The 26,242-nt window shown below is 39.7% G+C and overlaps 1 protein-coding gene across 22 annotated transcripts in view; it reads right to left on the bottom strand.

Annotated features, from left to right (window-relative positions):
• The window catches only part of ANKS1B (ankyrin repeat and sterile alpha motif domain containing 1B), a 1,288,070-nt gene that overhangs the window by 331,453 nt on the left and 930,375 nt on the right, over positions 1 to 26,242 (bottom strand). For all 22 annotated transcript variants that reach the window (XM_005571954.5, XM_015430681.4, XM_045364492.3 and 19 more), the window contains 1 exon segment: positions 23,351 to 23,449. In XM_005571954.5, coding sequence (XP_005572011.1) covers positions 23,351 to 23,449 — 99 coding nt within the window.

A 26,242-nucleotide genomic window follows, 5' to 3' on the forward strand; every position in this document is an offset into this window, starting at 1 on the left:
AGACATGAGAAATTTAGGATGCTATGCAATGGCACTTTAAATTTGAGAAGTCTGCGGCCTTGGGCATCATCAAAATCAGTGAAACTGTTGGCAAATCCACTTATTAGCGTCTGACCTTGAGTAAATTACTCATACTTCCTAAGCATCAATTTTCTGATGAGTAATGTGAAAGATTAAAAGAATATCTATCGCTGAGGGTTGCCATATGTATTCAATGAAATCACACAATGAGAATTTAGCACAATACTTGGCACACAGAAGCATTCAATAAATCTTTGTTATTTTTATCGTGAGAGCTGGAATCATGCACAGGTAAGACTGCAGAGGTGACTTTGTAGTGAGAGAAGAGTAGTGGCCTGAGAATGAACCAACACTTTCAATGAATAAGGAAAAGATAAGAATAATATTCGGGAGACCAAAGAAGGAATGGTCAAGACAAGAAGAGAAATGGGGGAAATAAGAGTGTCAAGGAGAGTATGGTCAGCAGTGAGGGGATGCTGCAGAGAAGTCTAATAAAATGATGAAGGAGAAGTGTTTGTGGGATCACAAATAGGTAATCAGAAATAGGTCAACAGACATCTTACTGAGAAGAGCACAGAAGCTGAGCTGCCCTAGGTTGGGCTGTGAGGTAGAGATGAGGAAGTGGTAAGTGTAACCTATATCATTCTTTTGGGGAGTTTGTATGGGAAGAAAAGGGGGAGATGAGATTTTAGAAAGCACAAAGGAAAACATACGGAAAGGAGTAAGAAATGAGGACTCAGAGTTGAGGAGGGTCAGAATCATAAAACAGTAAGTTCTAGGGTGCAGTGGAGATTGCAGGGGAGGGCTTGCCTTTTGCTTTGACACTTTGCCCGCCTTTCTTGAAATTACAGCTCTGACAAGGATAGTTGGAGCTAATTTCAGGGTGAATACTCTGTGTTAAAACAGTGAGAGTGTCTGGAAGCTACATGGTTTAGACTAGGTGAGAGCTGGATGCCTGTATGTGAAGTACATGTGACCTTCTAGTGAAAGTCCTCACGTGGGCAAGGGCTGTTGCCCGTATCGCCTCCACTCCTCAGATACAAACACAGCAACCTATCATTTGCATAGACCCACCAGTACCAAAATCCCTGATGTGCCAGGCTCAGCTACTTAAACTTGCCTAGGAAGCTGTCATGGACCGTAGCTTCTCTTTTCCCACCTGGATGTACTTTGTACACTCAGACTTCCTGCCTGATATGGCTTTTGTAATACAGATAGCTGATATCATCAGGTACTTCCCTCTATTCTGGCTCCTTGTTCTAGACTCTTCTGCTCTGTCCTGCTGCTGCCCAAGTCTTGGACAAACAGCAGTCCTGAAAATAAACCAGGACAAACAGTGCTAGCAGAGAGTGTGCTGCCAAGTCCAAATGCAGGTCTATCAAGTAGTGTGAGGATCAAATCTCCTGCAGGCTGTGAGACCTGGACTTAGACATCACTGTGCTCTTTCATCAGTGGCTCTTAAAAGGCTGATTGAACATAAAAAAGAAAGGCTGATCTACTGACCACGGGGCCCCAGAAAAAGTCTGCCCATCACCATCCGAGTGCTATCTATGGCAGTGCAACTTTGCTGGGAGAGACCTCTCCAAAATGCTGAGCACTGTTAATGATAAGAACATCACTTAACAATGATGTGGGACTTTAAAGAGCCTCAAGTGATTTCACACATATCACCTCAGTTGTAAAGTGTTTTAGGTGATGTTTAGGAAGATGCCCTTTAAGGAGTCTGAGAGCCTGGGTATCCCATATAATTATATTCCTTATGTGGGAATGGAAAGGATTAATATACTGTGACTGTTGTTGGAAAGCAAGAAGTGATAAACTCTCTGTGTTGTGCATCTGTAGCAAGGGAGATATACATGTACAAATAAGTCTGCTACTTGCAGCTCCTCTGTTTGCAATTAGACTCTGTTATGGATACAGTTTCTATAAAAGAACAAAGAGAAACATAAATCTTCAGAAGTAAGAGAATCGTGTCTGATGTCACTATGGACTCACAGCTGCAGAAAGTGGTAACCCCTCTATTATTTTACCCACTACAAACTGAGCCTCGCTGATTTGGGGTTCCTCGAGTGTTCAGATATTGAAGACTCCCAGCTATAGGCACAGGGCAGAAGTAGTGAAGAAGTAGTATCTGGATGTTACTTGATACTACATTTTTGGGAAATAAAGGGAAAGGAAAGTGCTTTGGACTAGACGCTGTCTCTTAATTGTCTAGGATTTCTATTTCATGAATAAGAGAAGTGAATTAAGGTCTAGCCCAGAGAGGGCCTGAGGCATCCCTAATTTTGACAAGTCTTAGATCATGGAGTAAAATAGAAGTGAAGCAATGGACAGCAATGAAGGACTAGATTAAAAAACATTTTCAAGACACATAGGTGATCAACTTCCAACAGCCCAGAATAGCCTAGAAGCACTAGACTGGTCCAGTCTCTAGTCATCAGGGATAGGAGGCATCCCCTCTGGACAAAGGCACTGGGAAGACTCAAGTTAAAGGAGTTAAGCTGCCAACATAGCCAAGTTCTATAAAGCATCCTTGGGAAAAAAGGACAACCACTACAGCAACAACTACAAAACAATCTCTCTGTCTTATTTCAAGCAGTGTGTGTGAGCTACCAGTCAGGCACTGGTCTTTTTAGCTTCCTCTGTGCCCAGGGAGATTAACTCTATCTGTAGCAGCACTTGAGAAATGCTATCTGCCATGTAGGATCTGTGTGGGATGCAGATGAAAAGACCAGTAGAGCCATAACACAGTAGACATATAACATAGTCCTTGATGTTGAATTACTTTATTGAATGGTTTTATTGTACCTCTCCCTGAAGCTTTGGGTAAAAGAGGTGTTTTTAAAAATTTAATAAAAGGAAATGTTTTTGCCATCTTTTCATTTCTAAAATTCTTGTTGAGGTAATGTTGACCCTAGAGCCATTTGTTAACCATCGTTATTTGTTTTGATATATTTCCTTGTTGCAAAGCTTTTTTATGAAGCAAGAGTTCAGATTAAAGATGAACAGAGGATTTACTGCAACTAGAATAAGGCGCTGAACAATGTTCACTAGCATTCACAAGCTCTACCAGTGATGTGAACTATGTTTAGAAAAAAGACAGGGGGTCTCTTTTTTTTCTCTGACAGTACATGTTTTCTGATATTCATGCAGCTTTTTGGTGGTTATATAGTACACTGCTTTGCTCTTCAAACAGAAACTTGAAATGCTACTATTAATCAGGAATATCATTTGCATATTTTTAGTCTCAACTAAAATAATTTCCCCAAACTTGAGTCTTCAGAAGGTAATGAATGCCCTGAGTGTCAATTCTATTTATTTGATATTTAAAAACCATGTCCTTTCTCAGAGCCTCCAGGCGCGTGCATAATAACATCATCCACAGAAGTACTTCAAACAGATACATGTACCAGACAACCAGAGTTAGCAGTGTACAAATGAATAACTTATGTTCTACCTGGGGAGAGCAGTACAAAACACATCATTCACATGGTGGTCAAACATGAGTATACTCACATTCACTTAGGGAGTTACAAAAACGAGGACCTACCGTCCATTCCACCCATCCATCCATCCATCCATCCATACATCCATCCATCCATCCACCCACCCACTCATTTACTCAACAAATACTAACTGTATGTTTGCTATATTCTAAGCACTGTTCTGGATGTGTCAGTGAACAAAACATATGAAGGTGCCAGTCCTTGTGGAGTTCATCTTATAAGTGGGGAAGACAGATAATAATTAGTAAGCATAATAAATAAAGTATATAGTCTGTTAGAAGGTGATAAGTGCTGTGAAAAAATAGAAAGTACAGTGCGGGGGGTATTGGTAATACTGGAGTGTATGTATGGTGTGGCAGGTGCAGTATTAAATAGCGTGGTTAGGGGAAGTTTCATTCAGAAGAGATTTGGATAAAGATTTAAAGACAATGGATCGAGTAGGCACAGTGACTCACACCTGTAATCCCAAAGCTGTGGGAGGCTAAGGAGGGTGGACTGCCTGAGCTCAGGAGTTTGAGACCAGTCTGGGCAACATGGTGAAACCCCATCTCTACTAAAATACAAAAAACCAGCCAGGCGTGGTGGTATGTGCCTGTAATCTCAGCTACTCAGGACGTTGAGGCACGAGAATTGCTTGAACCCAGGAGGTGGAGGTTGCAGTGTGTTGAGATTGTGCCACTGCACTCCAACCTGGGTGACAAAGCAAAACTCTGTCTCAAAAAATAAAAAAATGAAAAATAAAGATGGTGGATTGGCTGTGTTGAGGGTGAAGATTTCAAGTAGAGGGAACAACTAGAGCAAAGGCCCTCAGGAAGGAGGGTCCAGCGAATGTTCAAGAAATGACAAGGAGACCAGTGGGGTTGGAGCAGTGTGTGGGCACAGAGAAGAGAGGGAACCAGAGGCCAGATAAGTGAGAGCTCATAAGACGTGGCAAGGATTGGCTTTCAATCTGAGGGAAATGGGGAGTCAGTGTATGCATTTGAGTAGACTTGGGACATGACCTGGCTTACATTTCAGCAGAATCACTTTGACTGCCGTGTTGAGTAAAGCTAATAGGGAGGTCTTTTCAGAGGCTGTGGCAGTAATCCAGAAGGAAGGGGCTAGTGGCTTGGACAAAGTACTAAAGTAAAGGCAGCAAGAAATAGTCAGATTCTGGGTATCTTGATGGTAGACCAGCATAATTTCCTGAAACACAAAATAAAACCATCCTTGTTCTAAAACATGGATCAGGAATCTGTCAGTTTGATGGTTGCAGCTCTGTGGCATGGGTCTCAGCTTGAAGAGTACTGCATTCGTCCATCGTGTGTGGGAATGTATGGGTGACTGGCGGGACAGGCTTGTAGCAGTCTGTGCTCAATGAGGATTCCAGGGGCCTGGAAAGACTCTGCTCAGAGATTCAAGGAATAATAGATGAGTATCAGACAGAATGGGTGATTCTGAATGAATTTAAAATCTGGCACTCTGACTGTGCCCTGGCCAGTATCCTATGGACCATCCCTTAAGATGAAGAGGTTTCAATTAAATAGCTGTATCATGAAACATTTTTGGGACATTGAGAACAAAAGGAGTCGGCAGAATTGGCACCAGCAACTTTGTCAGCAAGAAGAGATGGTGCCATATTGCAGAGATTGGTGCCCTCAACACTGGACACCAGCAGTTGTCAATGATGGCCACGTTGGCAAGCTTCAGTGGCACTGGCAGAACATTCAGTTGGCATTGGCTAAGATGTCCTTGATGGGAAGACAATGGGTATCATAGCCAGAGACACAGACATCAGTACCCTTGACACATTGGGCACCTGCAGCTCTGAAGCAGCCCTTGGCATTCATTGCTGGCAGATTTGGCACCTTCAGTGAGTATGAACAGGACTGAGATCACTTTTGGTAGGTCCTGGTGGCACTGTCTCAAGCCTTGGTGACAGAAGACATTACCATAATAGGCTAGAGCAAGAGAGGCAGAAAAGGGCAGATGTCTCGTGGTCAGCAGTAGTCTAGTTAACAGTGCACATGTGACAGGAGACACTTTGAATGAATCATTAGGAGGAATTTCAGTAAGGCCTAGAATATGCAGAGAAGTGTTGCTCTATGATTGTTGCTGTTATCCTATTTTGAAGCCCTGGTTGGAGTTCCTGAAAACCCCTTTTATATTTATAGTTAAGGGATAATCTAAGAACTATTCCACTACCATTGGAGTGAGAACAGCAGTCACAACAAAAAATAGCTTGATCCTTAGGAAAATGTTTCCAGCCTTATAGTCTGTTGTGTGTGTGTGTGTGTGTGTTTGTGTGTGTGTGTATGTATGTGTGTTTGTCAGTCCAGAATTTCTAATTATCTCAGACAATGGAGTGACTAAGAATATTCAGCTCTATTTATGGGAATCCCCAGTAGAGTCGCTCTTACGATTGTTTTAGTAGTTATTATTTATTTAATTCAACAAGAATTTTTAGGCACTACAGTGCATCATATATATAACATCATCCCAGATATTGTATATCTAGGACAATATATATAACATCATCCTAGATATTATATAAATGCCAAAGGGAATAAAGTTCCTACCTTCCAGGAATATGTAATTTCCTTGGGTATACATTTGAAATACATACAAATATAGTTCTGTGTCACTTAACCACAGGGATACATCAGAATGCATCCTTAGGTGATTTTGTCATTGTGCAAACATCATATAGTGTACTTACGCAAATCTAGATATCACCTGCTACCCACCTAGGCTATTGCTTCTAGTCTATAAACTTGTCCAGCATGTTACTGTACTGAAAACTGTAGGCAATTTAACATAAATCACTAGGTGATGGAAAATTTTCAGCTCCATTATAATCTTATGGGACTGCTTATATATGTGGTTCACTATTGACCCAAATGTTGTTACATGGCATATGACTGTATACAAAGATAAATGCCAGTTTTTGTAAGTTCTAGAGAAGAAAAAATGCTAGAGTGAATTGGAGACATTTTGGGGAGTTTCTTTTACAGTTTCTCTTGGGGTTAATATATGGGGAAGGAAGTGATTGTATGTGTGTTTGTGTGTACATGTTTGTCAGAGGGGGGGATGGAGGTGGGGGGCAGAGAGAGAGAGAGAGAGAGAGAGAAAGGGAGGATGAATATGGACATCCATTTCTCCTTATTGTCCCTAGTCCTAGTCCTAGCAGGCACAGGCGGCACCCTCTGTCTGAAGTGACTCCTTCAATGTCCTAGTTGGCTAAAAACACCTATTCATTCTTTGAGATTCAGTTCAAGCATCATCCCCCTGTCCAAAAAGCCTTCCCTGATGCCCTGCATTTAGCTCTTCTCTCCTCTTGTAGCGTTTTCCACATAGTATTCTAGTTTTTGACATATCTATCTCTATCTAAAATGCAGGCAGAACTCCTTGAGGCAGGGACCAAGTCTTCTCCACGTTTCCATTTCCATCTCTGGACTTAGCATAGAGCTGAAATGAATGGACAGTCTGATTGAAGGGATGAACAATGAGCAATTTGCTAGTGAGTGTCTGTGCATGGCCGTGTGGGTGTTTGCAGACGTTATGCCTCTGGAGTTGCTCTAGCTTCCTTTCATCTACCTCTGAGTCTGCTGGGTCTGGGGACACAAGGTAATTGTTACTTTATGTCTATATCACGTGGCACTAGGAAAAGCGATCTGGCTGAAGTGCATGATAATGTAATTGAGTCCCAGAGGTGACAGGCAGGGAAATGGATCTCTCTACATTTACTGAAATAATCTCTTGTACATCTGTGGGGAAAATTTCACATTCAAAACTTTCTTATAATACATTTACCTCTTAGTATTTAGAAAATTGTAAATACAATCCTTTGCCACCAAGCAGTAGCTTCCAAATAAAGAAGGGGTTGAGGGTTAAAACTAATATAACGCATTGAAGGAAAAGCTTTTAATCTGTCAGGACTCTGTGATTCATAAATTATAACCTTATAAATGATTTAAAGTGTATCCATTTAGCACTTATACCTTCATGAATTTCAGGGACGACAAGTAAAGCTAAAATATATTTCCTCTTGAAGACATGAAAGAGGAATCTGGCAGTTTCTTGGGTACTCATTTCCTTTGATAAGGGCAGTAGTTATCTATTAACTTTAAAAAAAGAAAAAGCTGAATGTCTACTTACTAAAATAGAAAGTCATAGACTTGTGTGAGATAGTAAAAATGGCCAGTCATTTTTTCCCCAAGATGAGCATATTGATGGGTGATTCCACAGAGCACAGAGATGGGGCACTCCAGCAATAGGAAGCAGAGGAAAGCAGTTAAGCGCATAGACTCTGGAGCCAGGCTGGCCAGTTTCAATCCTGACCCTGACACTTACTAGTGGTGTGACGTTAGGCAAGTTACTTAACTTCTTTGAGCTTTAATCTCTTCACCTGCAAAATAGGGATTTAATTTTGAGATTTAAATGTGTTAATTTCGAGTTAATCTGAAGTACTTAGAATAGTGCCTGGCACATAGGCAATCTTCTATTTAAGTGATTGCTATTAACATAGGGGTTTGGCCCAGAATGTCTTTCTGGCATGCTGAGGAACATCTTGGAGAATGTGTATTCTTTAGGTAGAGCGTTCACTATGGGTCCACAGAAGACCAACCATCAGGCTAGAATCCAAAGCCAAAGGATAGGTGTAAGGACTACTGGTTTGAAGTTGAAAATCCCATTGATTACTACCCCTCCTCACCCCCCACACAAATAACGATAAAGAAATACCACATAATGAAACAGTGCTTAGCTTAGGGAAGAAAGAATAGTAACTATGTCACTAGTTTAGCCTGCTCCATTGAAGCTCACTAGAGGTATTTGTTTGGGTTTGAAATATTTGTCTCATTACAGCTTGAAGGACAAAGTGATGAATGAAATTTATAGCTGGATTGATGGCCCTAGTTGTATTTCAGCTGTAATAACCAGAGGATGGTTATTACGAATGAGAAAAAATAGCATCTCTATCTGCCTGTTAGCTAAACATATGCTTTGGATCACTTTTTGCTTGGAGTGTCATGAGTTATCACAAACTTCCACAACAAAGAAGTTTCCTTTTTTAACTTTGATTTATGTATTATTTTTTCTCAGATACAGGGTCTCATTCTGCTGTCCAGACTGGAGTGCGGTGATGGGATCATAGCTCTCTGCTCTCTAACTGCTGAGCTTAAGCAATCCTCCTGAGTAGCTAGGACTATAGGTTTGTGCCACCATGCCTGGCTAATTTTTAATTTTTTTTTTGAGAGACAGGGTCTCACTATGTTGCCCGGCCTTGTCTGGAAGTTCTTCCCTCATGCGATCCTCCTGCCTTGGCCTCCCAAAGTGCTAGGATTACAGGCATAAGCCAACATGCTCAGCCACAACAAAGAAGTTTTAAAGGTACATAGGAATGGTTTTTTGATTCATCTGTCTCCTTCTCCAGGAACCTACTCCTGATTCCTTGAACAAAAGATACCTTCCCTTTTACTTAACATACAAAACTTGTACTTTTACTGCTATCATAGCTTGTTTCATGTTCTGACTTGTATTATATTAAGATCACTTGCATATTGGTCTGATTTCCTTTGCTAGACTAAAATCTTCTTGAAGGCAGATACTGCATAATTTCATCTTATTTTTCTCCTTGCACTGTGTCTTGGGACATAGGTAAATGCTCAATTCATTTGCAGACATAACTTGAACAGAAATATCTCACTTGAATGCCATCGATTGAAAATAAGAAATATAGCCAAATTCGGCTGGGCGTGGTGGCTCATGCCTGTAATCTCAGCACTTTGGGAGGCCGAGGCAGGCGGATCACGAGGTCAGGCGATCAAGACCATGCTGGCTAACATGGTGAAACCCTGTCTCTACTAAAAATACAAAAATTAGCTGGGCGTGGTGGCGGGCGCCTGTATGTAGTCCCAGCTACTTGGGAGGTGGAGGCAGGAGAATGGCGTGAACCCAGGGGGCAGAGCTTGCAGTGAGCCAAGAGATCGCGTCACTGCACTCCAGCCTGGGCGACAGAGCGAGACTCCATCTAAAAAAAAAAAAAAAAAAGGAAATATAGCCAAATTCTATTCCATAATTAAGTTAGCACTTATTTCAATTGTATGGTAAAGGCAGGTGACAATGCCTTATTCAAAATTGCGAATATGCTATTTTACAGTTTTTGTGTAAAAGCACAGTTCTGCTTTTCTATGAAATCACAATGCCTTTAGCAACTAAATGGAACTACACTGTCAAGATCTGATTGCTCAGCTTCTCAGTTCACGTCCATTCCATTCTACACTATGTGTATTTATATTGAGTCCTTACTGTTTAAGGTACTCTTCATTTCTCCTCCTCTTCCAACTTCTCTCCCATTCCCACTCAGTGTTGGGAACTGACTGCATTGCTTCTAAGAGATGCAGGCAGGAAGACCTCTCTGTATTAGGCTTATTTATTTTATCAGTTTTTTTTTTTTTCCAGATGGAGTCTCACTCTGTTGCCCAGGCTGGAGTGTAGTGGCGGGATCTCGGCTCACTGCAACCTCCGCCTCCTGGGTTCAAGTGATTCTCCTGCCTCAGGCTCCCAAGTAGCTGAAACTACAGGTGCCTGCCACCATGCCTAGCTACTTTTGCTATTTTTAGTTTTTAGTAGAGATGGGGTTTCACCATATTGACCAGGGTGGTCTTGAACTCCTGACCTCGTGATCTGCCCGACTTGGCCTCCCAAAGTGCTGGGATTACAGGCATGAGCCACCGTGCTCTGCCTATTTCATCTTTTAAATAGGGAGGCATGAGTTATGACTTTAAATACCTTATCTTCTAGCTTCTGATGGACTAAACAATAAACTTTAAATATATTTCAAAATCATCAGTTTAGTAGATGACAATCAAATTGGAAAGTTTTGCCAGTTTCTTATCTAGAAAATGAATAATCTGCATTGTGAGAAATCCACTAGCTGAGAGTAGAATGTTCACTACACAATGCAGTCACGGGCATTTTTAGTCATGGACTCTCTTATATCAGTAATTGAGTTCTTTTCTGTTACTTCTTGGCTCCAGGCAAAAGCAACATCAAAAATGTATTGATTTTTGTTAGTTTAGGGAGAATTTATTGAACAAATGCAAGTGGTCATAACTAATATTGAGTTCCTCTAAATGTCAGAAACTTCATATGCATTTTTGTATTTATATCTTATAATGACCTAATGTGATAGGTTCCTTATCTATTATTTTATAGATAAGGACACTGGGATTAGAGAATTTAAGTAACTTGGCCAAGGTGACATAAGCAGTAGGTGGCTAAACTAGGATTAAATTAGATTTAACTAAAAACTCAAAGAGTTATTTTTTGAGGCCCTGCAAGATTGCAAATTCCTTAAAGATGCCTTAAGTGGATTATTTAGCTTACTCATCTCATTATCCCCTTAGTATCCTTAGGGTGCTTTGAAGTACAGTGTTTAGACAATACAGTGGGGTGTTTAAGAACCTCAGTTAAGCCACCTCAGTATGAATTCTAGTTTATCCACCTAAAATGGCATTCACAAATTCCCATCATTTTCTGTCCATTTCTTGCTTAATAGTTCTCCACAGCATTGATCATTAACTGAAATTACATAGTTTTTCTTCTTTTTTGGGGGGTCCCTCACTAGAATTTAAGCTGCACGAGGAGAGTGACCTTGTAGGTCTTGCTTCCCAACACCAAATTCTCAATAGCTAGTACAGTGCCTGGCATGCAGCAGGTGGTTTATAAATATCTATTGAATGCAAATGAAAGGAGATACATTTTGCTTACTGTTTATGCCTGGAGTAGTAATTTTCAGGTACAATTAATGGGCCGAATGAACCCTACCTTTTTTCTTGGTTCAGCTTCAAACCTTGTGTATTTAATAGACATGAATATAGCACATATGCTTTGGAAAGCTCCATTTTATGTGCTTTACAAATATTGACCCATTTGATTCTATAGAGTAGGTGAAATCATTACACCCATTATAAAGGTGAGGAACCAGGCACAGAAAGATGTAGAAACTTGCCCATGGTCAGACAATTAGGCAAAGAATGGAGCCAAGATTCAAACTCGGATAGTCTGACCATGTTCCCAACCATTCATTCCATCATGCTGCTTCCTAGATTAATCCCACAAAAATGTCATTTTCTTGGAGTTTAATGCTCTAAAGATGTGTCTTCACTTTCTCATAGAGAATGACCTTCCATCTTGCCTATTTTTCCTTCCTCTCTACCCAGATTAAGAAGAAAAATAAATTAAGATTATTTTACTTGTTGAAACAGCACTGTATGCTATCAGTGAAGCTTCTCTCAGGCTACCTTCAAGGATAAATAAGTGAATGACCCCGGTGGCTGCTGGACAGCTCACATGGCCTATATCTGCCTTTCTTCTTTTCCATATTTGTCTTTTTCCTGTATTTCTAGAGCTCTTGGATTCCTGCCACAACCCTTCCTTCTAGCCTTGAAAAAGGAGTTCAGTGGTCCATGGAGGCTGCAAAAACTGCCTTTTAAGCCTGAAATGTAAAAGGCAGGCTGATTTTATAAATGATCCCTGTTCTTGCTTCTAGTCAATTGGTTCTTTCATTTCCTGTCCCTTTTTGGATTCTTTCACAAACACACAAGCAACTCACAGCCTTGGGTCTCTGACACAGCACAGTATTCACTCAGGAGGCAATTGTCATGAGCACAGATATCTGGGATTTAGTTCCAGTTCAGTTACCAAGAAGCAATCTTCCTTAGGGCAAGTCAATTAATAGGACTGGGACTTAGTTTCCTCACCTGTGAAACGACTCCAGTAAGATGATGAGCTGGAGATTCAAAGGTCCCTTCCAGCTCTAAATTGTGATTATTCTTCGATGAATTATGTAAGGAAGGGAAAGTGCTCAGATATCTAAAGCCCTATTTCTCTCACTACAGACTTCAAGATAACTCCAAGGGAGCCACTGTTCTTTATTAAATGGGGGTGAACTTCTCGGAGTTGAAGGATGACAGCTGCTGGAGATAACAATAGATCAGAACCTATTTTCCTGACTAATTCCTTCCCCCTTTCTCTGTAAATATCAGAGGGAGATTAGGAGTAAAAGTGATATTTCAGCTCTGTGGTCTACATAATAAATGATTTAAAGATAAATTCTTAAAAAAAAAAAAACACTAAAAAGTTCTGCCTCTTTAGGTTGGGAAGAATGTAGTAGCCATCTTGCTTTGTGAAACCGCACAAGAAACTGGGAGCAGAGCACAGGTAAGTAAGTTTGAATTGTGCGCTGTCACACCCAGCAGTTGTTTAAAATAATCTATCCAGTCCATACAGTTATTGCTATTTTGCATTTTGTACATAGGGGGCTTTGTCATTTCAAAGGGTACAGAGAGCTTCATGAACATTGGCCATTCCTTCTCTCGATGTGACCCCGTAGAACAGACTAGTTACTGGTCATCACTTGTAAACAGGAAGCATGAATCTCACCCTAGGAAATGCAGGCTACCAGTGCTGTCGTGGTTACATGCATGAAGGACACGCCCTATCAATTTGTAAAACATTTAAAAATAAAGGCACTCAGTTTGGAAATATCTTTGGGCATCCCAACCTGACCCATTTGGAACTGACCTCTAATTTGCATTCTTGTTTGGTTCAGTCCAGTCTAATAAATATTAACTGGGCATTATTATGTTCACGATCTGTGTGCTCCATACCCAGGAAAGGAAGATGAACATGGCCAAGATCCTAATCTTGAGTGAGAGACAAATTAGTCAATAGGTGGTTTTTATGAGGTGTAATGGGAACACAGAAGGGTTAAATTCATCTATCCCAGAGAGAAGATATTGTAAAGATTTCTGCAAGGCTTAAGTATTAAGGAATGAATAGGAGTTACCCATGGGAAGAAGGGTGACAGTTAAGGTACAGAAGGAGATGACGTTGCTGGCACAGAATGACTAGATTCTCAGGAATTCTATCACATATTCCTAGGAAGAGAAATAATATGTCTTGGACTACTTTGCAGTTTAATGAGGGCTATGAACCTGAATCCTGGTGAATCAAATGTGGCTTAAAGTAAGTGATGCATTTCCAGTCATGGCAATAGAACATCCCCCAAGTGATCTTCTATGTTCCTCTCTACCCTGCTGTCATGGCAGCCCACAAAGAACTCCAGGATGGAAGGGTCCGAAGAAGCCAGGGTCCCTGAATTACTGGTTGGAGGAGAGCTGCCTGACCCACACTGGACTTAGCATGTGTGAGAAATAAATTTAACGGTGTTAAACCACAAGAATTTGGAGCTGTTACAGTGGCTAGAGTTCATTACCCTGATCATACTGTGTGCCAGGCTAAGGAATAATAAAAAGTATCTGAATGACTTGCTGTCACTTCAACATTTATATAGCCCAAATAACTTAGGTTTTTTACCTTAATGTCAATTAGTCTTTCTTCCTTTCTCATCCATTGGCACCAACCATTTCTTTTTTAGAAAGGTGATCTTTTGCAGTCTTTCAGCAAGTCAACTGCTCTTTCTGAGTATATTATCAGCACCTTGTGTCTTTTAATGACATTTGTCTATTGCATATAATTATATAACATATTATAATTATTATATTATTGTATAACATATCATATAATATACAACAAAGAAATGTATTAGAGTATATATATGTATTATATTAATAAAAATAAATTTGTATTACAAAGTATATATTATATGTAATAGGTTATGATATAATATGAATATAATATGTAATATTATACAATATAGCATGTATATATAATGAAATATCATTTCAAAGGTATCTCTATATAAAAATAAATTTTTCTCATTAGAATACACATTTGGTGAGGGCAAGGGCTTCATCTATATTACCCATTACTGTAACCCTAGTGCTAAGGGAAATGACTGGTAGATAGTAGGCACTCACAGTTATTTTCAGAATGAATGAATAACGATTAATATAATAGAATGGAGGCTGGGTTTTTTAAAAGAAATGGACTTCAGCTGTGTTCAGATATAGGCGTTCTGAAGGCAGAAAGAGCTCCAAACCCAGACGAGGGTTGAAAGTTGCTCACATGAAGGTGATAGCAGAAGCTATGCAGGCAAATGAAGGTGCCTCAGGAGGGTAAGGGAAGGAAGAAGATGAGAGAATTAAGGCTGAATTTTAGGGAATATCAATGTATAAAATAGACAAAGCATAAGAAGCTAATGAAACAATATTAGAAAAAGTAAGGAAAGTTTGCGGCACAGAAACAGAACTCTGTAAGAATCATAGTTTTGGCATCAGATCTGCGAGTACAACATATTCAATAAACACTTGTTTATTGACTGAAATAAGTGCTGAACACTAAATAGCATATAGTCCCATGAAAATGGCCAAAGGAGCTGACTCCTTTTCTAATAGACATACAGCCAATGTCATCCCTGTTTATTTTACACATTTCTTTGGGATGACATCAGGAGGCTTGGGTCATCCTGGGGCCTTTCACTAGTCTGATAAAGTAGGCTATATTTCTGATCTGAGTTCTTCCCTGTTTAGAAGATTCTTAAAAGTATGGAAAAGCTCTTAATCTAGCTGGATATTTATTGGTAAGTCACGGGTCAGTAAACTATGCCGACAGTCTAAGCCTGGTCTATTGCTTGTTTTTGTAAATAAAGTTATCTGGAACACGGCCAAACTCATTCATTTCTGAGTCATCTATGGCTATTTTCACTCTGCAACAGGGTTGAGTAACCACAATATAGGACATACGACCTGCAGAGTATAAAATATTTATGATATGGCTTTTTACAGAAAAAGTTTGCCAACCCCTGAGCACCGAGCATATCTGTTTTGCACCCCCAGCAAAAAAACAAACAAACAAACAAAAAACAACCACAAGACATTTTCAGAACTGACTGGAGCTTATAAGAACCCTGGGAATACCACAGCCTATCTTACTAAGGAATGGACCTATAGGAAATAGAATATTCTATGCCCTCAGTTAGACTGGGTCCCGTCGTGTATTTACTTTAGGTTAGGACCTCCATGCTAACAGTGCACATATGTGGGTGTGAGATTCTCTTTGACCATGTATCTTTAACTGATGTCCACTGGGTGGTAGGCTAACATTGGGTGGCAGTGAGTTTAAGACATGCAATAAAAAGAATAAAAAGAATTGCAAGTGAAAAGAATGAGGGTAGATGGAGAGTGAGTGATGGGATGGGAGAATGAAAAGTTGCCCTGTCAAAAGGTACCATGAGAGCATCTGTGCCTGTGGGCTATATTTTGTCATTGCCCTTCTGAAAAATAGCAGAAGAAATAGGAACAAGTTTCTATCATTTTTCTAAGTGACAGGGAAATAAGACTGAACCTTCCTTTCTAGACTTTTAAAGAAATAACATTGGTTGTACACTTTTCTGCTAAAGTTTACACACATCTGCGTCAACCATCAAGACTAGAATTAACAAACATCTGAATGTTGAGGACCTTGAAGGAACTAGTGCCTTTCAGAGAATGACTCTGTTCTCTTGAATGACTGTTCTCTTGAATGACTCTGTTCTCTTGAAGATGCTGATTCTTTCAAGTTCCTTAAAATTCTCTTCATAGAATGTCTCTGTTCTCTTAAAGACTCTAGTTTGTTCAAGGTCCTTAAAATTCAGGTGTAACTTCTTTAAAAGAATGTCACATTCATAATAGTCCTTTCTAAGGCTGAAATAATCTGTGATCTCATCATATTAAGAGTTATTTCTAGAGTGATTCTCTTCTTCTATGACATAAGGGTAGCAAGTGACAGCTATAACTAAATCTGGCCCCCAATGCTTTGTTTTGTTAACAAAGTGTTTATGAAAAAAACACCATGTTGGGGGTGAGGAGGGGCAGGACTTCTGCTCCCCAGTGTACCACAGTTTCCACCATTCCATATTATCTTTTCTTTAAAAATGTTTGAGTTTTCAATCCCTACCATCCCTGCTCATACCATTTTGAGGGGGTCAACTGTTGCTTTGATCTATTTTCTTTGTTCAGGCCTAAAATTAAATGATCACTTGTAACTTGCTAGCTATGTTAGTTTATTAGAACCTGTTTTATTTGCTAACATTCTTAAAGTTTTGTCCAATAGAGTTTAGTAGACTCACTGACCTAACATATATGGGAAAATACTCTTTTCAGTAATGAGGCAACAATGAAGAATAAATACATTTTAAGAAACTGTGCTGTTTTATGGGATTACTGATTTGTATATATCACTTAGATCAGTGATGTTCAGGTTATGAAGTGATTATGTACAATTTGCAAATCTCTAGTGTCCCTAACTTCTGCATTATCTTACATCATGCTACATTATACCTAACTCTACAGACCAGAGACATGTGCCTCTTTTTTGAGTGGCAATAGCAAAGGTGGCTCTTAAATCATCAGATTGTGAATATCACAGTCCCAGGAAATGGTCCAAGGAAACACAGCGTGTTTTTTTTTGTTTGTTTGTAGTTTTTGATGGGTTCTTCCATTTTAACTACAAATGCGGACAATGGAAACTAGACTGTAAAGTAGATCATTATAAAATGTATCTGGCAAACTTCTTTTTTTTTTTTGAGACAAAGTTCTACTCTGTCAGCCAGGTTGGAGTGCAGTGGCACCATCTCGGCTCACTACAAGCTCTGCCTTCTGGGTTCATGCCATTCTCCTTATCTGGCAGACTTCTAAGATGTGCCCCCACCCTGCCCGCCCTACCCCATGGTCCCCACCTCCTGGTATTCACACCCTTGTGTGAACACCTCCTTTTGTGTAAGAACTGAATCTGGTGACTTTATTGTAATGAATAGAAGATGGCAAAAAGATGGGATGTCACGTCTGTGATTAGGTAGCAAAAGACTGTGACTTCCATCTTGCTAGCACTGTCTTGTCCTCTCACTTGCTCATTCTGTTGAAGCTGGCAGCATGTTGTGAGATGCTCTATGGGGTGACAAGGAACTAAGGGAGGCCTCAGCCAACAGTGTGTGAGGCACTGAGGCCTCAGTCTGAAAATCCCTAAAAGCCTGAATGAGTGAGTTAGGAAGTAGATCCTCTTGACTTGAGTCTTGAGACAGCTGTAGCTCCCTGAAAGATCCAGAGACAGAGGACCCACTCACATTGTACCTGGATTCCTGACCCACGAAACTGGGAGATAATAAATGTTGTTATATGCCACTAAAATTTGGGGTAACTTGTTCTTTAACAATACAGAATGTAAATCTTCTATTGGAATAACAGCAAAAATATTTTTGGCCAAAGCCTCAAACTGAGCATAGAAAAGGGGGTAATTTAATCCAATCATTCAGAGGTTCTCAGTGCCATTCAGTGAAAAAAAATAATTAAATATATGTAGCTCCAATAAATATTGGTTAAACTGGGCAGAACTCAGAAGTAAAGGGCCACTAAAATTCAGGTGTTCATTGCGTAGTAACGTAACAGTAGCAATGAACAAAAGTGAATACCAGACACTGCACTAAGATCAAGAGTCCTGTGATAACAACACTTACTAGCCATCAAATATTTTGGGGTCTGAGTTTTGAGGAACTCCAGGATTTAACCGAGGAGAATGAGTAGGCAGAGAGACAACAGCAGAGATGCAGAGAGTAACTAGGTATCATGGAAGCCGAAAGAAGACAATGTTAATAGTGAAAATTTGCCCCATAGAGTTAACAAGAGTGCTTGAGCTTGCCTTGCAAGAAGACAGATGAAGAAACAGCTTGTTATAATTCGCTCTGCTTGCAACAAAACTGGCTGACTGGCTGAAACTGGCTGGAACCAATAAGGCTGACTGGAGTCAGAATAGCACAGAATAGACTTGCTCCCCTGAAGGGTGACGTTTTGATGTCACAGCCTGAATTTCCACGTCATGTTTCAGACCAGTTCCCCATGAATTTGCAAAGGCAACCCACGGAAAAGCACGAAGGGACAACTGCACATGCTCAAGGGACTTTCAAAACTTCCCATTCCTTTCTGCCAATCACTAACCAACCCTGAAGCCCCTCCCCCAAAATCTCTCTTAAATATACTGCTTTAAGGCTGGTACAGGGCAACGGATTTGAGCTGGACTCCTGCCTCCTTGCTTGGCCGCCTTGCAATAAACCTTTCTCTCTACAAAATCCAGTGCTTCAGTGTTTTGGCTGCAATTGTGTGCAGGCAAATGAACCCAGTTTGGTTGATAACAGTAATTGTCAATAGTATCAGAGTCTGCTGAAGTCAAATAAGGTGGAGATAACAAAGGGCTTATGGAATTCCTGCTCTTCTGCTTACTGGTGACTTTAGCACTGGTTGTAGGGGGTCACAGCAGAGAAACAACTCAAGCCAGTTGAGGGATTAGTGGAACAAAGGAAACGGGGAGACATTGAGTATAGACAACTACTAAGTATTTCCAAAAGGTATTATAAAATTGGAAGACATTAGAAGAGGAAATACTGAAAAACAGAGTGAGCATACAATATAAAAGTTGCTTATGTGTTGAAATACACTGTCAACTCAGGATGAAGGATATGAAGAAAGCAGATGCAATATGAGCCTTGATACAAAGTCCTGCAAACCTTTAAAATGAAAATCCTTTGGATGTCTGACCTTCAGGTGTTACATTATCAAAGGACAAAAGTGTTTATGCCTTTTTAAAAAGGAAAATGTATTAGAGGATTATCCAAAGACTTGGCCATATACAATTCTTATCTGCAAAAAACTAAGTTATATGTTGAAAACAAGTAATCAGGTAATATCCCTGTGTCCAAAGAGACAGAAAAAACACAATACACTTAACATTTCCGGGAGAGTAGAAAAAAAGCCATTTTCTCTTGGAACTTTGGGTTTGCTTCCTTTCATAGAAAGGGAAAAAGGTGAAATTTGATCTTTAAGAAGTTCAGGAAAGCTTTCAGAGCTGAGAAAAGACAGAGTTGGGGTTAGTGAGGGAAGTAGATGCTGGGTAAAAATGGATAATTAAGCTTTACAAAAGGTCAAGCACTGCAAAAGACGGCGAGAAAGATGCATTCTATGTGTTGAATGTATCAAATGCACTTGAGAAGATGTACATCTTTGCTTTGGTGAATGTTTCAGTATTAAAAAAGACATATTACAAAATGGCTATTCTTACAAAAGGAATAAACTTTTTTCTTTGAAGCTTGATGCAACAAATACAAACAAAGCACAAAAAATATGCTTTGAAGTGTGCTAACACATCAAGATTGTACTGAGCAAAGCACCTTTTCTCTGTTTAGGAACAATCTCACTAATTCCACACCACAATATGTTAATTAAAGAATCCCAGGTAGCAATCATGGAATATTTCTTCTCATGACAGATGAAGAATACAAATATTCTGAAGATTGAAATTGCATAAACAAAATGAAGAGGTATTTTGTCCATTTTCTGGCAGTGCAAACTTAAAGTGAATGCAAATGAATGAGCTGGCAATAAAATGACACTATTAACCATCTGAAGATTGGGCTCATTACCTAAGAAGGCAAAGCATCAATTTGTGGCATTATAACACTCTGTTTGTGCTGCTGAACATGCATCTGGATGTTTTTATATACTCTCTACTAATTTGTGTGCATAGTAAGCTCTTCCATCAGCCTCTCGATAGAAGCTTAATTTTGTATTGTTTCTATTATATTATTTTCTCTAATGAGAATAATAATATTCTGTATTAGAAATAAACACTTCATTTATTCTCCAAATAATTCTAGGTTCAGTTTCTCTTGTTTTGCATTATCAAATGGTGTGTACAGGATTATAGGTATATCTTAAAATTGAGGTGCTCTGATTAAAAATATACATTTGAATGACATGTGAGGAAAATATTCATTCACTCACTCACTCACTCACTCATTCATTTTTAAAAGAATGTCCATGTACTGGGTTAAGCATCATGGGAAATTCAAGGATGTTGCACTGTCTCTGCCCTCAGGATGTTTATAACATAGAAGTGGTTGAATGTTGTTAGTACCTTCTGATAGGAACAAGCACAGGGCCATAAAATCTCAGAGGAAAGGGAGGGTCAGTGTATTCTCTCATACCACAAGTATTTCTTGAGTACCTACTATGTGACAGGTGCTATTGTAGGGGCTGGATATATAGAAAAGAGAATAAGACAGTCAAGGTCCCTGACCTCATGGATCTTGCTTCCTGAGGGTGAGATGGAAAATAATGAAGAAAAAAAGCAAATAAATAATATAACTTCAGATTGCTCTAAGTGGTGTGAAGAAAAAATAAAGCAGAGCAATAGCAAGGACAGTGATGATAAGGGAAGGATGTGAATTTTAGCTCACGAAGGCCCCTGTGAAGATGTCACATCCGAGTAGAGATTTGACAATGTATAGGAGCAAGTGTATGAAGTTCTGAAGGAAGGGCTTTCCAGGTAGTAGGACCTTTGTAGGACAGGATAAAGACTTTATTCTAAGTGGGAAGAAAATTCATTGGGGAATTGAAGCAGGGTATAGCATGATCTGATTTATGTTTTAGAAGGATCATTCCAGATACTGTATAGAAATTCAATTATAGAGGGGTAAGAAGGTAACCTGGACAGAGATTAGACATATGTGAATAGTCCAGGCTGGAGGAGACCAATGAGAACTTGATTCATGTAGTCTAACCAAGGATGACAGATTAGAATGCACTGTGGTAGTTCATCTAGATAGAGGCGGTTGGTGAGAACTAGGTTGATAATTACTTAGATGGTAAGGAGTGGTTCCATTTTGAAGGAAGTTGCACAAATTAAGTGACATGATATGATAATATCTGAGTTGAACTTCAAATGAAGGGCAGCATGTGACAAAGCAGGTAGTCATTCATTGATTAATTGAGTGCTTATCTATTTTTATGAACCAGGCACTGTGCTAGGAGCTAGAGATACAGCAGTACAGAAGCCATTGCTGAAAGTGAGAACAAAACTTGCTGAGAAGGTAATATTTTAAGTAAACATACACAAGCAGAGAGGTGAACAATATTCTCATAGGAATTACTTCCAGAATTGGTTCTAAGGACGTTTTATTCTTTTCCATTTAGTGCAGAAAATTATGTGATTAAACTCCTTTGTATATTTGGCTCAGTGAATTTGCAAAAGGAGTAAGTGTCTTATCAGTAGAAATTCAATTCACTGTCAGTTGGGAAATTTCATCAGATAATTTCCTTGGAAATAGTGTTTAATATTTACTTTTCCCACTCTGGGAAGGAGAAAGTATAGCCTCTCTAGAAAGAACAAGAGGATAAGAGAGTACAAAACCTAGGACAAGCTCAAATATCCAGGTGCCTTTATTACAGTTCATCTACCACCTGCCTCAAATCTGCCCCACAGTCTTTTTGCAAACAGATGACCCAACTTCAACTTTCCTTCCTTCTAATCCCACTTGTACACTGCCTCCAGAATTAATTGGCCTAAAGTAGTCCAGTCATGTCCATTCCCCAGTGCCTACAGAATAAATTTCAAATTCCTCAGCCTGACACACACTGACCCAACCTACTTTTTCTGCTTTATCTCTGACTACACACTCCTCAATTGTTTTAATCACCTTGAATTTTCTTCTCCTTTTTAAAATTATTTTTTGAATTGTGTGAATATGTTATGAAATACACATAACATAAAACTTACCATCATCACCATTTTTAGGTGTATGGTTCAGTGGCATGAAGTACATTTGCATTGTTGTGCAAATCCCATTGGATTTTAAATGTCTATTTCCCTAATACTTCCAGCAATTTGTTGTCTGAATCATATTTGTTTTTATATGCTTCCTGGGGTCTCCTGAAATGCCTTTTCCCATCCAAGTACTAACCAGACCCAAACCTGCTTAGCTTCTGAGATCAGACGAGATCAGGCATGTTCAGGTTGGTATGGCCATAGACCTGAAATGCATTTTCCTTTCCTTATCAATTAAAATCCCACATATCTGAAAGATTCATGCTCAGATTTTGCCTCTTCCTTTAGGCAACTTTGACACCTTATCTGGAAACAGGAGGTCAACTCTGTTGCTAGGTAACACATTGCTTACAGTAAAAATGATGCCTGGTTGGTAAATTGCATCTGGACTAGGAGGGCCTATACATGAACTATAAATACATGATGGGGATGTGATACTTTAGACTTCCCTGAGTAATGACTCTTGTAATTAGTCAGGTCCCTTATAGGGACCACGGAGGATAAGTCTATGGAGCTGTTACAGGAGATATTGCCTCTTATGGGGCAGGAGGCTTTGGAGCCAGGGCCATTCCTGTACCCACCCAGTATGAATCTAGTCTTCTTGAACCTGAGCTGCCCCCTGGGGGGCCAGAACTGATATTTGTACTGATATTAGGACTCTCACTGAAGAGAAAATCTGAAGCTTTCCCTGATGGCTAGCAGTGTTTTCTGTATTACATTTTTCTAGGTAAATCTCAAGCTAAGTGCTCATGCCTGTAATCCCAGAAGTCTCGGAGGCTGAGGTGGGTGGATCACCTGAAGTCAGGAGTTCAAGACCAGCTGGCCAACATGGCAAAATCCCATCTCTACTAAAAATACAAAAAACCAAACAACAACAACAAAAAAGACAAATCAGCCAGGCGTGGTGGCATGCACCCGTAACCCCAGCTACTCAGGAAGATGAAGCAGGAGAATTGCTTGAACCTGGGAGGTGGAAGTTGCAGTGAGCCTAGATCATACCATTGGATGCCAGTCTAGGTGACAGAGAGAGACCTTGTCTCAAAACAAAAAAACAATAAAACCTCAAGCCAAGTGTGGCCCATAGTAGTCTCGTAAATCTGAATGTGCAGTTGGACCTAAGAAGACCTGCTCTTGAGGTTGCATCAATATGTGGAAATATTGTACTAAATACAAACACTCCTTGCATGCCTGGACTCAAAATCACTGGGAACCGTACACAGGACTAGGACAACAAAAGCATTGCTCACCTTTGGAAGGAGCTGGATTGCCTGTAGAATTCTTTGTCGGTGCCCAGAATTAAGGATTCCAATTTCCAACAAATCCTGATCTTCCATAACATTGCTTCCCTGAAACAAAACAGAAATGTTACAAGTTAAATCAAGTATTTACAGTGTGGATAAATAACAAGGATTTATTTAATACACAGAAAACCAACGAGTGACCTGATTTTTATGAACAAAGACATAGAGTCATTCTTCCGTGATGGTGAGGGCAGAGTTGGTCACCTTGTTACTGATGTGAAGGCTAGGAGAAAGCTTTCCTCCCCTCACAAATATCTATTGTGGCTTACGTCCACGTTCGGTTATCTGTATTGGAGATTCATTCCTGTGACTTCAAACTTTGTTTCTGTAAAAATGTGAATGCTTCTGGTAAGAGTTGCCATTTAGGATTATCAGTGACTTACACATTGATGTGAATGAATCATTTTCCCCCTCTTGACAACAGATTTTGTGAGGAGGGCTGATAGAAAAATTGACATATATTAGGCAGGTTAAAAGTGAGAATTAATACTTAATTTCAAAATACTGAATCACAATAGCAAACACATAGAATCAACCTAAATGCCCATCAGTGACAGACTGGATAAAGAAAATGTGGCAAACATACACCATGGAATACTGTGCAGCCATAGAAAAGAATGAGATCATGTCTTTTGCAGGGACATGGAGGGAGCTGGAGGTCATTAACCTTAGCAAACTAATGCAGGAACAGAAAACCAAACACCACACATTCTCGCTTATAAGTGGGAGCTAAATGATGAGAACACATGGACATAGAGGGGAACAATACATGCTGGGACCTGTTGGAGGGTGGAGGATGGAGGAGGGAGAAGATCAGGAAAAATAACGAATCAGTACTAGGCTTGATACCTGGGTGATGAAACAATCTGTACAACAAAGCCCCATGACACAAGTTTACCTATGTAACAAACTGCACGTGTACTCTTGAACGTAAAATAAAAGTTAAAAAAATTATTGAATACCAGACACCAGATCATGATATGAAGATAGAATGATGAATAAGATGCAGGGCCCTGCCCACAACTGCCTTTATTCCTTCCAGTCCAGTGATGGAAAGGGACTGTTCAAAGGCAGTTAGGTAGGATGCTGAGACTGTGCTATGACGATGACACTTGTTTGGGAGTCCAGAGGGAATCTAGGATATTTTTTCAGAGAAAAGGACATCTAATCAGATACAGGAAAAATGGGTGGTTAGAGCATAGCACCTAAAAGAGGAAGGACAATGGGGAAATTATGTGCAAAGACCTGTGAGTAAGAAGGAATGTAGTATACTTGGAAGCATTATGTTCTGGGATAATATGGAGAGAGGAGTAAATGGTAAGGCTGGACAAGTAAGCAGAGGGCAGACCATACAGATACTGCATGCCATGCTGAGGGCTTCAGACTTCATCCTGACCATAATGGGAAGCCATGGACAGCTTTCAAGAAAAAGTGTTACATGCTGAGATTCCAAATTTAGAAAGATTATTTTGATTTCTGGGGCTGGGCCTCAGTTTCCCTACCTATAAAATGATACAGTTGAGCCCACAATGTCCAAGGACCAGTTAGTCCTAAAATTATCAGATTTCAATGGTTATTTTAAACCTGTGATTAATATTTGAATGCAGAAGTTTACAGATTGCTCATTTTATCCCTAGATTTTAATCTTTCACAGTTTGTAAGATAGAGTTTCTCTTTAAATTGAGGCATCTATAGAAGTTCAAGAATTCAGATCACTATTTTTTTTTGACAAATCAAACTCTGTCCTACTTATGTGTAACACAAAAACACAAGAATAGAAACGACAGAATATCTATTTATTTAGAATGATGAGTACCATTAGACACTCAAAGCAAAGGAGAATGAATTGGAAAAGCGTGATTCTGGGGCATGAAGACCACTGCGGTTGTTCTCTAGAGGCAATGTGGGCGTAGACTAACGTAGTAGTCATAGGAGCAAAAAGAAGCAGGTGGATTTGAAAACTATCAGGAAGTTTGACTTGGAGATTGAACATGTGGAATGATGGAGAAATGTGGAACACGTACCGAATCAAGGCTTGGGCAGTGAGGGGAACTTGATGCCTTTTCCTGTCATAATAAAGGAGGAAGAACAGCCCTAGTGGGGTGCAAAGTGAGACTAATGTCTTTCCCTGGACAGGGACAGAATAGATGCATGTAAACAACTTAATAATATCAGACTATGTTATAAATGGATAACTGGCTGTTCTTAGAAGGATTAAAGTCACTGGAATGGCGCCACAGCTAGGGATTTAAAATGGGCATTCACTGGACAAAAACATTCCACCTACTCATAGTGTCATTCCTATGCTTAAGCAACACCAGCCATCTCGGAGGAAGCAGAATGATCCAGGTATTCAGCAGCATGATAATGAAAAGCCTAATGAAAAACAAATAAAGCCAGTCTTGGCAACATGCCTTAGGAAATATTGCTCTCAAGAAATTACTCAGTGCACAAAACAGAGCATGGCTGAGAATACAAATGACTTCATTTTGAGAAAGTGTTATTATTTCCAGAAATGGACTAGTATGACATGAGTGAGATATGTGATACCATTCTGACTTTTACTCTTTGAGGAGTTACCTGGCCCTTAAGAAAAAATCTTTGGCCATCTTTGTGTTAGAACATTACCAGGTTTTCCAGGTCCTAACTTACCAACCCACAACTTCAGCCCATGTAGAATAGAGGAAATGGTTTCTTTGCATAAACAGAAAGCATATGAATATCCCAAAGTGTGCATAGCTACTATCTCTAGGTAATCCTGACAACTGGATTTCAGTGTTTGAATACTGAAAAATTTTGGAAAATTAAAGTCTTAAGACCACTGTTCTTCCTGTACAC

The sequence above is a fragment of the Macaca fascicularis genome, chromosome 11, assembly GCF_037993035.2.
Source record: "Macaca fascicularis isolate 582-1 chromosome 11, T2T-MFA8v1.1".
NCBI classification, from domain to species: Eukaryota; Metazoa; Chordata; class Mammalia; order Primates; family Cercopithecidae; genus Macaca; species Macaca fascicularis.